At 36.1% G+C, this 15,511-nt stretch overlaps 1 protein-coding gene across 1 annotated transcript in view; it reads left to right on the forward strand.

Annotated features, from left to right (window-relative positions):
- MIA3 (MIA SH3 domain ER export factor 3) overlaps positions 1-15,511 on the forward strand; it is a 70,498-nt gene that overhangs the window by 34,578 nt on the left and 20,409 nt on the right. Inside the window, exons 6-11 of the mRNA XM_069102816.1 lie at positions 357-488; positions 3,841-3,862; positions 13,144-13,232; positions 13,685-13,762; positions 13,899-14,009; positions 14,841-14,912. Of these exons, the coding sequence (XP_068958917.1) occupies positions 357-488; positions 3,841-3,862; positions 13,144-13,232; positions 13,685-13,762; positions 13,899-14,009; positions 14,841-14,912 (504 nt within the window). The remainder of the gene's footprint in view (positions 1-356; positions 489-3,840; positions 3,863-13,143; positions 13,233-13,684; positions 13,763-13,898; positions 14,010-14,840; positions 14,913-15,511) is intronic.

Genomic DNA, 15,511 nt, shown 5'->3' on the forward strand with positions numbered 1-15,511 from the left:
GGTAGTGAAATAGCATGCATGGTCAAAGGGAAATTGAAATTTGAATGGCCATGGGAAATTTGAGTGGGAGTTTGAAAAGAAAAGGAAATTTGAAAGGTATTTTGAGGAGACAACAAAGAGCATTTTCCCTTTATAGAAGCCTCATTGTGTAGGTTCTGTTTAAATTGTAAAGACCCTGAATTCCAGGCAGTCAAGGAATTTGAACTTCATTTTGTAGGCAGTGGAAGTATTGAAATTTTGAGGGGGGGCGGTGTAAAATGATGGAAATATGATTTAGTATTGCTGTGATTCATTGTGAATATGTCATGAGAAATTTCTCTCAAGTTTGTTCATCATTTCCACCATTTATATTTCAGTTGGTTGCTACATTGCCTGAGGATTTTCGACCTGGTCCTGATTTTCATGGAATGCCCTGGGAGCCTATAATTATTACAGTCTTACTGGGAATTGCTTCATTTGCCATTTTCTTCTGGAGAACTTTCCTTTCAGTGAGTATTTTGAATTTGTTTTTAGGTAAAATTTGCACGAGACATTAGTATTTTAGTATATTTAGTACTCTGCTAACAGCAAGGTGTATTTCTCCTTTAACCTCCTCTTTCTCTCTCCATTTTATTGATGTGTGAACACAGACTAATTTGAAACACAAGCTCTCCCTTTAAAATGATCTTTAATTTTGTTGTAACAACCATTAGGGAATGATGTTAGTGGAAAATATAACTCTGTATGCTACTGAGAAAATGTCAAAAAATACCATTCACAGTGACTATTTCAAAGGAAATACTTCATACCCATCTAAATATGCTATAAATGTTGGTGGTAATTAAAGTCAGTGGTACTTTCTGGGTGAAAGTTAAGCATCTTTCATTTTTTTTTAAACAATTGGGGTTAAGTAAGTTGCTCAAGATTACATGGCCAGTTATTTTGTGTGGGTGCCAAGTATCTGAGGCTGGAACGGATCTCGGGTCTCCCGACGCTAGGGCTGGCACTCTTACTCACTGTGCCACCTGTCCACCCCGTTAAGCATCTTTCAATTAGGACTTGACAAATGATCTGTATTGCTAGTGATAAGTTCCGATATTTTAGGTTCTTGTCCTTTTGCATAACTGTTACTTAGTTTCTAGACATATAAGGTGGTCAGCTCACTATAGAAAATGCTGAAAATTTAACTTGAAATAAAAATGTTGTGACAGTTTAGGTAATGAAACTATATCACTATATCACTTCACCAACAAACATTATTAAGTAAGTACTTGCTGTATTCCAGGCACTGTGCTAAGCACTAGGGATACAGAAACAAATGGGATCAAACAGTCCCATCTCTTAAGAAACTTAACTGTCTACAAGGGGAGGCATGTAGATACATAATTATATATAAAATAAATACAAAGGTTTGGGGGTTTTTTGGTGGGGGATTGAGGGAGACATAGTACTGGCAGGCTTCACATTGAAAGGTGGTACTTAAATTGAATCTCAAATAAATGAATATTAAGGTGGAAGTGAAGAGGACATCCCAGTCAGCTAGGCATTAAGATGGGAGATGGAGTGTTATATCTGAGGAACAGTAAGGAGGAAAGCTCTGCTGAACCATAGTTAAAGTGCTAGTTTGGTTGACACCAGATACTGACTTTCTGCTATTCTTCATTGACTCTTGCTGAATTTTTTCAGGCAGTTCAGAAAAGCTTTCTGTTCATAGAGGTCTGTCTATTTTGAAATTGATATTTTTACATCCATATAGCATATTATAAGCAGTACCTCTGAATTTGCCTCTAATGTTTGAAACTGAGATCCTCTTTTCCATATATAATGGAGAAGCACTATAGAAATTCATAAAGTCCTAATTCCCATGGACCTGGGATTTCATTGGCATATGGTCTCCCATAAAGGCATCTCCTTGGACCAGAGGTCCTTATCATTTTGTGTGATGGGCTTCTCTGGCAGTCTGGTGAAGCCTGTGGGCCCCTTCTCAGATCATATTTTTAAATGCATAAATAAAATATACAGAATTGCAAAGGAAACCAATGCTATCAAAATGCAACCAATAAAAATATTTTAAAAAGAAAAAGAAAATTGAAATTCATGGGCTCTAGGTTAAGACCCTTGCCCCAGACCAGTGCAGATTATTAGTCGTTTTGCAATTTACAGAATGGCCTAGGACAGTAGTGGAGTGGCACGTGACTTAGTTCCACAGACAGGTTGTGTATGAGAGGGGCTTGAACCCAGGCTTTTCCTGGTTCTGAGCCTTGCTTGCCACTGTGCCACCCTGCCACCTGATATTATACCATCTATATTTAATACCTCTCACTTCTGATTCTCAAGGAATGAACTAGTCTACATAAATGAATTTCTTAAATTGGAGAAGTTATCCCTTTAAGTACCAGAACAATTTTAAAAAATTTCAACAATTTTGGGTACAAATCTTTGGGTGAAAATCTAAGCAGGGAAAGATCTGTCTTGGCATCCCAAATAAGAACTATGAAAGCATTTTTCTCAACAAAACAGTGTTGTTGTAAATGGTAGGTAGTTTCTGCTGCACTATTGATAAGATTAAGAGAGACACTTTATTGTAGTTTTAAATAGAGATCTTGCCTTGGGGCCAAAAAGATCTGAGTACAAGACCTGCCTTTGACACATATTGCATTACCTTGTGCCCCTGAGTATCTTCACCTCTCATCCCCTCAGGCAACTTTCTTAAAACTATAAGGTGCAGAACAGGTGGTGCTCTTTGCTTGTGAGAGGGAATTTCACAATTTAGGAGTTATCCATAACAGTGAAAAAACAGTCCAGTTAAAAAAATGAGAGTTTCTTGTGGGCTAAATAGACTTAGATGATTTGGGAACAGTTCTTCGATACAGGCAGTACTTAATAAATGTTTGTTGAATTAAATTTCAATGAGAAAACAAATTCGGGAATATAACCCCTTCATTCCTTAAGATCTTACCCATGTTGTCTTCAGGTGTTGCAGAGGTATACATTTAGTACTGTTTGCCTCTAATAATAAATGTCCCTAGAATAAAGAGTATTTTTTAAAACTTTGTTTCTGCTTTTCATAGTTTTTATATCTAATCCCTCGTTATTTACTCTTATTCCTTGTCTCTCTTAGGATGACAGTGTCTAGCTGTCAGCTCACCTTTCTTCGTTTTCATTTTGCTTATTCTGATTTGAAGTGGGATGAAAAATGAATTAATCAATTTGTTAGAATCATGTGTAAAGTATTCCTTGAGTTGAAAGTGTGTTGGCCTTTCCTATAAGTGAAATTCGTGATTTGGGGAACTGAACCTCTTTCCTTTTCTCTTTTGTCCTTCCTTCATGGTTCTTTGCTATCTTGGATTTCAGGATAAGTGATCTTTAGATAAAGTAAAGCATTAACTGTACTTACCATAAAAATAATTGCCACTTTCCAGAATATGGAAGATATGTTGTAGAAGCTCAGAAGTGGGACCTCAGAGGATATATAGTCCAACTCATTACTGAGCAAGAATTCTTTCTAAAAAATATATTGACAAGTAGTTATCCAACTTTTGTTGTTTTCCTAGGCAGCCTCTAATTGTTGGGAAATTCTGTTTTACCACAAGTTTAAACTTGCCTTTCTGCAAATTATTTGTACATATTTGATAGTTACATAAGCAGACCTTATGTCTGAAATAGGGACGTTAACCTAGAGCCTAGAGGCTTTTAATTTAGAAATCCTCTAAGTATATTTATGTAGTTTCACATACTATACTACATTAGCAATATCAGTCAGTTTAAAATAGCAGTTATATCTACTTTGTTACAGTGTTTTATCAGGTGTCATAAATTTATAGAAAATCTTGACATAATTCTTTTCTTTGTCTATTGTAGATAAAGAGCAGAGTTTATCAAGGTAAGATTTTTGGTTTGTGTGTTACATATTCACTCAAGTGTAATATTTGGTAGAGTTTACATATCATATGTAGTTGCTGTGATTTGTAACAGATGTAACAGACTTCTAAAAAAACCCAAACTTGTTTCACAGTAAATGGTTGTGTCTTAAAACCATTTGTGTTAATTTATGTTAATTAACAAAACCATTTGTGTTAGTTTGGCTTAGGGAAATTTAGATACTAATCCCCAAATGATCTAGTTGATGCTGGTTATGAATTAAAGAAAAGAAGATTATTGATCAGGACAAAGAGGGAAGGATGTCAGAAGAAATTCTTGTTTACTATGTATAATATGATGTATAGCTTGTGTATCCAAAAATACTTTTTAGCATATGTTCAGATACACAATTTTTCCAATGGTGGTGACATTAATTTAAGCCTATTTTAACCAAGTTTATGAACTATTGTAACTATAAAGTAGTACATTATTTTAAGTGACACTTTTGTTTTTACATAATGTTTATTTCCAGGGACATCAACAAAAGGTATAACAGATTTTTTTTAAAAAGTAGTTGTAGTAGAGCAAACACATCAGCTTTGTTTGACAGCATATGAAATGTTCCATACCCATAGTCCTTCCTCTCTGCAATGAAAGGAAGTATATTTTCTCAATTTTTTTCTGAGGCCCAGCTTAATAATTAGCCACTAGGCATTAAGCACCTATTATATGCCCAGGCACTTCGATAAGCACTGGGTTGGTAAGAAAAGAGGGAAAAGGCAGGTCCTGTCCCATTAGATTTCTTACGGGGAGTAAAGTGTAAGAAGATTGGAAAGATAGAAGAGGTGGGGGGGAGGGGAACGCCCTAGGTTTTGAGTCCAGACAGAGGATTTTGTATCTGTCTTGAAGGTGATAGGGAATTTTTTTGTATTTGTGTGTCTTCCTGTAGCCCCTTCAGCTTCGACTATTTTCATCTTTTTTCTCTGTGATAGATAGCTGGGTGTGTAAAGTAAAACTTCAGTGTTGTTTTGATTTATTGTATTCTCATATTAATGATTTGGAGAAGTCTTCTTTCATATGGTTACAGTTCTTCTGAGAATTGTTTGTATCCTTTGACAACTTATCCATTGGGGAATGACTCTTGGGCTTATATATTTGTGTTAATTCATTACATATTTTGGATATCAGACCTTTAGCAGAGATTTTTGATACAAATATTTTTATTTATGCAGAATCTTCAATTTTATGTAATGTGATCTCTGTCCCTTGTTAGCTTAAGAATTCTCCCCAGCCATAGTCATAAAAGATGCCCACATATTTTTTCCTCAGTTTTTAAAAATGGTGTAGCCTTTTATATTTATGTTGAATATCCATTTAGAATTTATTATATAATGGTTTAAAGTGCTGACCTAAGCCTATTTTTTGACACAGCGCTTTTCAGTTCTCCTGTTCTTTTTTTTTTCATTTTTCAAATGCTTTATTAACTTCTGATTTACATCATTCATTTCAGCCAGATTTTGAGTTACAAATTTTCTCCCCATTTTTCTCCTACCCACTGCCCCAAAATAGCAGTCTCACAGGATATCCCCTCCTCCAGTCTGCTCTCTTGCATATTTTCTCCCATACCCCTTTCGACTTTTCCAATAGAGCATGGTGGATCTCTATGCCCCAGTGCCTGTATATCTTATTTCCCAATTACATGTAAAAAGTATTAATAATAGTGTGTATATATATATATATATATATATCTATTTAAACATTTGATTTTAAAACTGAATTCCAGATTCATTCCCTTCTTCCGTTGTCATCCACCCTTACTGGGAAGATAAGCAGTTCATTATAGATTGTACATGTGTGGCTAATGCAAAAAATAACATAGTACATATATTGTAAAAGACTGACTATATTTCCCTCCCTCCTATCCCACCTCCCACTTGTTTTTTTCTCTACTTTGATCCCGTCCCTTTTCAAAGGTGAGTGCTTCCAACTTCCCTTGCCCCCACCCTGCCCTCCGTTCCATCATCCTCTTCCCCCCTACTCTCCTGTAGTGTGAGATACCCTATTTAGTGTGTATTTCATTCCCTCCCCAAGCCAAATTCAATGGGAATAAGGTTGACCCATTCCCTTTTGCCTTCCTATTCTTTCCATCCATTGTAACCATTTTCCCTTGCCTCTTTTATATGAGATAGTTTACCCCATTCTGTCTCTTCCCATCTTCTCTCATTATATTCCTCTCTCACCTCTTAATTTCACCTTTTAAGTATCATCCCTTCCTGTTAAATTGGTCCTGTGCCCTCTATCTTTGTATACCTGTAAACATATATAGGCACATTCACATATGTGAATATGTGAATATGCCCATATACCTTCATATATAGAAATATGTATACATTTCTATTCCCTTCAACTATTTTCATACTGAGAAAAGTTTCATCAGTTAGAATTATTGTTTTTCCATGTAGGAATGTTAATAGTTCAACTTTGATAAGTTCCCTATGATTTCTTTTCCCTGTTTACCCTCTCATGCTTCTCTTGCTTCTTGTATCTGAATGTCAAATTTTCTATTTAACTCTGGTTTTTCATCAAGAATGCTTGAAAGTACTCTATTCCACTGAATGACCATATTTTCCCCTGAAACATGATACTCAGTTTTGCTGGGTAGGTGATTCTTGGTTTTAATCCCAGCTCCTTTGATCTCCGGAATATCATATTCCAAGCCCTTCGATCCCTCAGTGTAGAAGCTGCCAGATCCTGGGTTATCCTGATTGTGTTTCCACAATATTCATATTGTTTCTTCCTGGCTGCTTGTAATATTCTCTCCTTAATCTGGGAATTCCAGAACCTGGCTATAATATTCCTAGGAGTTTTCTTTTGGGGATCTTTTTCAGGAGGTGATTGGTGGATTCTTTCAACCTCTATTTTGCCCTCTGGCTCTAAAACATCAGGGCAGTTTTCTTTGAGAACTTCCTGGAGGATGATTTCTAGGTTCTTACTTTGATCATGGCTTTTAGGTAGTCTAATAATTTTTAAATTATCTCTCCTGGATCTATTTTCCAGGTCATTGGTTTTTCCCATGAGATATTTCACATTGCCTTCTATTCTTTCATTTGTTTGGATCTGCTTAACAGCATCTTGATTTCTCATAAAGTCATTAGCTTCCATTTGCTCCAGTCTAATTCTGAAGCCATTATTCTCCTCAGTGAGCTTTTGAGATTCTTTTTCCATCTGGCAATTTCAACTTTTTAAGGCATTCTTCTCCTTGTTGCCTTTTTGAGACTCTTTTGCCATTTGAGTTAGTCTGTTTTTTAAGTTGTTATTTTCCTCAGTCAGGCTGTTGACTCTCATTTCGTAATTTTCTTGCATTGTTCTCATTTCTCTTCCCAATTTTTCCTCCGCTTCTCTTACCTGCTTCTTAAGGTCCTCTATGGCCTGTAACCAGCTCATATTTTCCTTTGAAGCTTTTGGTGCAGGAGTTCTGACTTCATTGGCTTCCTCCTGTTCCATGCTTTGCTCCTTTTTGTCCCCAAAATAGGAGTCTAATGTTGGAATCTTCTGTCTGCTTTGTTTCCTTTGCTGGGTTATGTCGTCCCTCAGTCACTTGATCCCTGGGCTTTTTGCCACAGTAGGACTCTGCCACCAGACAGGGGAGCTTTCATCCCAAACACTGGGGTTTTCTCAGCTGCTGGAGGTATTAGATGGGTGCCCTCTCTGAGGTCTCCACACACTCTGGCATGCTGGACACACACCCCAGCACCTCCACCCTAGACTGCAATCCAGATCCAAGCACGTTAAAGCAAGAGCAGTTACCCCTCAGACTGGTCAGTTGGTCCCACTACACTCTGCAGGCCAGGAGCTGAAGCTGCCACATGGCGCTGGCTGCCTGTGCTGGTGTCTCAGCAGCTTCTCACCCCGGGGGGCAAAAGCTGAGGTACTCCCTCTTATTGGGTCCCAAAGTCCAGACTGCACTGACCTCTCACTTTGTTCTTCGCATCTGTTGTTGATAATTCTGGAAATGGCCACAGCTGCTGCTGATCTGGAGTCCCTCCTGCTGGAGGCTGGTCAGACCCTCCGTGGGGCTAAAACCTCCAGCTCACAGAGGTCCTGGGCTGGGCTCCCAGAGTGCTGAGCTGGCTGATTTCTGCTGGCCTGCCGGGCTGTCCTCAGTGGGAGGTTAGCTTCTCTGTGTCATTTTGTGGGTTCTGCAGCTCCAAAATTTGTTCAGAGTCCCCTTTTTACATTGATTGGGGATGGTGGAAGCCGGAGCCGCTGGGAGGTCATGCTTCTACCTTTCCTGTTAGTTCTTAAAAAATAGGAGTTCTTAGGGGCGGCCAGGTGGTGAAGTGAGTAAGAGTGCTGGCCCCAGTGTTGGGAGACCTGGGATTAGTTCTGGCCTCCGATACTTGTCACCCACACAAAAATAATAACTGGCCGTGTAACCTTGAGCAAGTTACTTAACCCTGATTGCTTAAAAAAAAAGAAAAATAGGAGTTCTTTCCTAAGTAGTTTATGTTCTCGAGTTTATCAAACACTGGCTTATTGAGTGTTTATCCAGTCTGTTGAATGAAACTAACAAGATTATATTTTAAAAGGAATAATTGTAAACTCCTGCACTTAGGCAAAAAAAGATCAACTCTGTAGTTAGAATATGGGGGAGATTTGGCTGAAAAGCAGTTAGTATGAAAAAAGATCTCAGTGTATCTTAGTGGATGTAAGTTCAGTATTGAATTTGCAGTGTGCTATGGTAGCCAAAAAAACCTAATATGATCTTAAACTCCATCAATAAAAATACAGTGTACAGAACAATGGAAGTATCATTTTCATTGTTATGTGGTCTGATCACATCTGGAGCACTGTGTGTAGTTGTGGGTGTCACATCTTGGAAAGGGGCATTTTCTAGGTTAGCACATGACCAGAATGGTAAAGGGATTCAAAATCTTGAGGATCAGTTGAAGAATTTTTTCTAGGGAAAGGAGTTTTGGTGATCTGATAGCAACCTTCAAATTGTATGATTGTCACATGACAGAAGGATTAGATTTGTTACATTGCCCCCAGATATCATCAGAGCTAGTACTAATAAAAGTCAAAGGGAGAAAGGTTTTAGCTTATCGGACATTGAAAACTAATGACAATTAGAATAAACCAAAATTAAGATAAGACCTCTCATAAGTTAATGAGTTCCCTGTCACTTCAGATCTTCAGCCAGTGGTTAAATAATCAAGATTAGTGATTTGAGTAACCTTAAATTAGATGAAGCCTGAGATTATTTCCATTTCTTTTTTTTTTTAAAGCAATCAGGGTTAAGTAACTTGCTCAAGGTTACAGGGCCAGTTATTTCTGGGTGTGGTGCTGAGTATCTGAGCCCAGATTTGATCCCCAGGTCATCCCAACACTGGAGCTGGTGCTCTTACTCGCTGTGCTACCTGGCCGCCCCAGATTATTTCCATTTCTTAAGATTTTAGTAATTCTACTTAGATTCTGTGTTTTTATGCTAGGTCCTAATTAATGTGCATTTATCCTGTGATATGTTTGCATGCATCTGAATTCACAATATTTTAAGTTATAATTATGCAAAATATGGTCATTGGTTCCAGCCAATGGACATATGTAGTGTGAATTAAAATAATGCAACTACTTGATATAGGATTCATTATGTGTATTAATCAAGACCTATCTCCCTATATTGTGACTGTGTAAAAGCAATATTAAGTGAAACTATATAGCTTCATCTAGTGCCTTTTTGCATAATGCTGATTTGTGTTTTTATGATCTAGAGTAGTAATTTTATTATTAAATGGGAAAAGTCCCTTAGGAAACAAGGTTATATTATTAGAAGACTCTTGAGTCACTCTAAAAAATATTTGTTGAGTAATTACTGTGTGCCTAGCAGAAGGTTACAGAAGTACAGGTAGTATTGACCCTATCCTTTTTTGTTATTTACATATATTGATTTTATATAGGATTTATTTGGGTAAATACCCATAAAATAAATGATTTTTCTCTGCTTTTAAATTGGCTTTCTTAAACCATTTTAGAGTACCTTCTGAGAATTACTATCATTCCCTAAAAGTTGTTTTTGAGGAAAATAATAAAAGTGAAACTCATAAATTCTCCTAGCTTTCTTCATATTTAGAGGATATTTTGGGGGGGTACTTTACTAAATACATTTAGAATATAGTACTTTGGGAACCCCTAGCTTTTCCAATGATATATTTTAGGCATCAGGTTTCAAAATCTAGGTTCTGTAGGTAGTATTTAAAAGCCAAATGCAAATTGCTAATTACCTGAGAAACCAGAGTTGTACAGAAATTTTATAAGACTAGTTTTAAAAGTTAGAATGTAAATGAAAAGGGAAGGTACCAGATATTCTGTGTTAGAATGCATAGTCCTTATGAAGATGGATCCATATAGCCAAATGATATTGTTTGAGCTAAAGAAGACCTAGTGTGATTTTTTTTTTTAAGAAAAAGTAACTAAATATAATTTTGTAATGCTGCATTTTGGGGTGGGAGGATCATAAATATAGCCTAAAACTTACTTTTATGAAAGAAAAACATAGTAACATATCTCAGGCTGTTCTTTTAAAATTCAATTAAGTAAGTGAGCATTGTGTATCTACTGTATAGTAGGTGCTATGAAGGATTCAAAGTATAAGAAGAAAATATTCCTTTTCCTGAAGGAATTTAGAGTCTCACCAGTGAGAAAGAACATACAAAGAAAAGTTAAAGAACAATGCTCACAATCTCGTTGATGTGAACATGCCTTCTAAAGATAAAGATCACATCCTGTGTGATGGAAATATACTGTCCATCCACATTCATCCCACATGTTCACCACAGGATGTCTAATGTGTTGAGACCTTCCTCCTTTTCTCTTGATGTAAGAATACCAGTGGATCATAAGACTCATGGCTTAGTGACCATTACCTTTTTCTTTTGTACATTTATTTTTGTTATTTCAGCACAGTGCTTGGCACATAGCAAATGCTTAATAAATGTTTGTTGTCTTGATTTCTTTGAGGTTCCTTTTTATGTGTTACACTCTTACCCACCATACACCTGTCTCTTGCTTCATTAATGCTCATTTTTAATCTTACAGAGACTGCTATTACATAACTTGCAGCCATATGATAACACTGGAAGAATATTGGTGTTAAAGAACAGTATATGACTGAGTATAACTTAAATGCTAAAATGCATGGTAAGACATGCACACTACCGAATGTAGTTCTCAGATTTTAATATGTTGATGTATTAATAAAAAAAGAAATATATAAATATGTGGTTTTCTCAGTCAATATGTAGCCTGAAAGGATCCTCACATACAGTTTAGTAGCCCCCATTTTTATTGGATTTTGACACCACTGGTCTAGATCAGAAATCCTATAGGGATTTAGAAAAAGTAGTCTTCATAGAACTTTGGAGTTAGATGAGATGTAGAATAGTGCCTGGTAAGTAGGAGGTACCTAATAAATGCCTATTGACTGACATCTTGTCTCATACCTTCACATAGGTTCATAGTATTTAGAGCTGGAAGGGACCTTGAAAAGAATCTAATCCTATATCTGATATCCTCAGTTTACAGATGATGAAACCTGAGGCAGAGGGAGAGAAAAAGACTTGTCCAAGGCTTGCAAGGTGGCAAGTAGCAGAATTGGCATTTATGGATAAGGAAACAGGTTTAGAGAAATTAAATGATTTGTCTGAGTTTACATGGGAAAAATTAGTAGCATAGCAGCAACTGAAACCCCCAAATCTCCTGATTCCAAGCTCTAGGCTTTTTCTGCTACCGTGTACTGCTTACATATTAGGGGAAAGGACTTTGACCTTGATCTGGTAGACAGGAGGGAGTAACATGATTACAGTAATGTTATAGAAGGATTACTTTAGTTGTTTTTAAACCTTTTTTTGTGTCATGGACCACCCCTCTGACAGTCTGGTAAAGCCTAAGATCCCTTCTCAGAATCTTATTTTTAATGGCATAAGATAAAACATAGAGAATTACAAAGGAAACTAAACGGTTAGTGAAAATAATAATATAATTCATTTCCTATCCTCTAAAATCTATCCATAGATCTCTGGGGAGAGGGTGTCCATGGACTACAGGTTAAGAACCCCTACTCTAGCTGCAGTGGGCAGAATGGTTTGGAGTGATGAGTAGTTTGGTATAGTGAAGTCTTTTAGGAGACTTATTTTAATAATGTAGGTGTGGGGTGTTTTGCACTAGAGTGGTAGCATTAGGAAGGAAAAATCAATAGAAATTGGTGAATGATTAGAATTTGGGACTCAAGAAAGAGGGAAATAAAGAATAGTAACTCCCAAATTTTTGTGGGTGAGGGGGAAAATTTAAAGGCTAAGTTGAAAAAAAAGTCAGCTTTTTATGTGTGGTTTTAGATGCTTGATAAATTTGAAATGGGAAGTATTTAGTAGATAGGAATGCTGAGTTAGAACTCAGGTGAGAAGACAGGATTTATGATTTCCAGAGGTGATAGTTGAAGTGAGAATGGTTACATTTTGGAGAGTTTTGAGAGAATCGCACTTAAAAAAAAGAACAACATATCAAGGTAAATTATTTGACTCTGGGTTGCAGTTTGGGGAATATGAATTGTTTCTTGTTCTTTACATTATTTGGTCTGTAATGAAAAAATTGTTTTGCTTCAATTTGAGTTGTTAATTCATTTTAATAGTCTCTTGCTCCTCATCATAATGTTATTGCATATATAGTATGTGCTGTTGCCAGGGTCCACAGCAAGGAAGGATAATTAGCAGATTCATTAATTGAACCATTATATTATTGGTGTTTAGAGCCTGAAAAAGTTTTGAACTTGAGTTCCTGATATAAAATGTAAAATCTAAATGTACTTTTGCCACATAAAACTACTTCATTGATGGGCTCATCAGGAAAGAAGCTCTTTATTTTTGGAATGGACATATAAATAATCACAAAATTGGTAGTTTATTTCTGCTCTTGACGTAAGACATGGTACAGTGGAAATAAATCTTGGTTTTGAGATCAGAGGACTGTTCTCACACCTGGGTTCAGATTTCAACTCTGATACTACTTCTGTGACCTTGGAATGTTACTTACATGACTCTCTGGCCCTCAGTTTCCTCATCTGTAAAATGGAGGAGGAGGGGTTAGAGTAAAACTGTCTTCCTATAAATATAAAGTCTAATAAAAAGGACTCAGAAGATAAGTGCAAAGTGGCAATATGTTATAATGCCAGTTGACATGGATTTTCTGTTACATGGATTTTCTACTAACAGTGGGATGACTAAAGTTTTGTATGGGTTTTTTCCTCCTTAGTGAAGGAAAAACAGCTTGCTGAGAAGATTAAAATTCTTTTACAAGAAAAAACAGAGATTTTAGAAAAGATGTCTGAATATGATCAGAAGGTATGGTTGATCCTGTTTGGTTTTATTTCCTTTCATTTCTGATAATCATACTGTCTTGGTCCATTATTTTCTACAAATTATCTAAATCTGAAGGGAATGCAAATATAATGCCTTCTGAGGTTATGTTACATAAAGCAAACACCCACTTCAATATGCAGGGTGTCCCAAAAGTTTTAGTGAATTAAAGCTTAAACTAATAATAAGACTTTTTTTATTTTTAAAGCAGTTGGGGTTAAGTAACTTGTTCAAGGTTACACGGCCAGTTATTTCTGGGTGTGGTGCTAAGTATGTGAGCCTGGATTTGATCCCCAGGTCATCCCGACACTGGGGCCGGTGCTCTTACTCGCTGTGCTAACTGGCCACCCCTATAATAAGACTTTTGACACGATCTGTTCTGTGTTTTTCCAGTTTGCTTTTTGCTTCTTCTGAATCCTTTTTTGTCTGTCTAATAGATCAAAAAAGCAAAGGAGTCAGTAAAGGAGACCAAGAAACAAAATACTAATCTTTCTGATGAAGCATCTGACCTTAAGGTAAAAAATCCTCTCTGTTTTTCAGATTATAGCACAAAAACAAAAGTAAAATCAGTGATTTTTAAAGTAACCATTGTATGTATCAGTTACTTTAATGATTTGTTTCATTGAATTCATTCATCTTGATAATTTTTAGGGGAGAATCAGAGAGCTTGAAGAAACAAACCAAAAACTGGGTGACAGAGTGAAAAATCTCCATTCATTGTTGGAAACTGAGAAGGAACAGAGTGTAAAGAAACAGGACATGGTAAAAGCATTCCTTTAATTTGGGTTTTTTTTATTCCTTGTTTGAGTTGAGACTTTTGTTCAAAATTGGCAGAAGATAGGGTAGTCTGTTTACCTTGGAATATTTCCTTAGAGACCCTTTCAGGAGGCTCTGTGAGGTTAAAACTATTTTCATAATGCTGAAGATGTTTCCATTTCTAACATGGTAAATTTAGATACAATCCAATTTTTAAAAGTGATAAAGGGATCCTGATACCAGAAAGCTTGAGAGCTGCTGCCTTAGATTTTGAGCATATGCTGCATGTGTTTATCATTGTTGCTATTTGTTCATAGTAATTTTTATCCTTTTCTATATTCTCCTCAGTGAAAGGTAAAAATGACAAAACTGCAATGGCAATGTTTCTCGTGAAATTTTCACTTGTATAAAAATTGCCCAATATTTTTGTTCATTATTACCCTGCAGATGCTAGAATAACATCAGTTTGGGGTATTTGAGTTCTGAGACTGTTATATTTTCCTTTTTTTAAAAAAAATTTTTCTTCCCATTTTCTTTAATCACATTGTCAGTTCAGTAAGCATATTTATGTATGACCTTATAGATTCTATAGAACATTTGTGCCTTCTCTTGGGTATTTCTTGATTTTTGTTCCTCCTTTACCCTCCCTTATTTCCCTACAGTAGATCTTTAGATCATAAGTTTGTTGGTCATCTTTACCAGAAGTATAAAAAATAAAGTTTTGTTAAATGTTACTTCTAAAAGTGTGCTCATTTTGTGAGCTTATTGGAATAGCTAACAAATAAACTTTTTAATTGTTAATAGACATTTTTGTTTTCTTTTTTCTTTTTCATACAGATATTGGAAGCTCAGAAATCAATAGAAAAGCTACAAGAAGTTATTACAATGCATTCTGTTGAACTTTCAGAGGTAAAATTATCTTAACTTTTCCTGAAGGATTATAGTGCCACTGTGGTGAGTAAAAGATGAAAGGACTAAGGAAACAAAGGTAACAAAGGTTTATGCTTCCAAATGTATCGATTTATTAAGTATTGTATGTCAGTTGTCCAACAAATCAAGACCATTAGCCTTCCTCAGCTTTCACACTGGGCCCCAAATATAGGGGAAGATGGATTTTTATTAATGAAAAACAGTTAATCAGATAAGACTAATTAATTAAAAGAAAACAATTAGCCAGGATACAAAATTAGGTAATCTGATTTCTAATTGGAGGAAAGATTAGGAACTTTCCAAATTGGGAGGGGGAGAGTGAACAGGTGTAATTCCCTAAAATCAGAAAATGTGTTAACACTCCTCCTAAGTGTCTGTATTCAATCAAAGGAACATGGAAACAACTGATTAACCTGTAAGAGGCGTTTTCAGATAAGACATATGGGTTGCTTGAGATGTCTATTTGTTACAAAATTTCTTGCATCAATCTTTAAATTGGACTGGGTTTCTGGTCAGCATAACCTAGGTCCTTAGTCAAGGGTCTCTAAGCAGCAGGTAGGGATGGTCTAGCTTAACTT

The sequence above is a fragment of the Petaurus breviceps genome, unplaced genomic scaffold (genome assembly GCF_028583685.1).
Source record: "Petaurus breviceps papuanus isolate PSGF00001 unplaced genomic scaffold, PetGlider_PUasm1.0 557, whole genome shotgun sequence".
In the NCBI taxonomy this organism is placed as follows: Eukaryota; Metazoa; Chordata; class Mammalia; order Diprotodontia; family Petauridae; genus Petaurus; species Petaurus breviceps.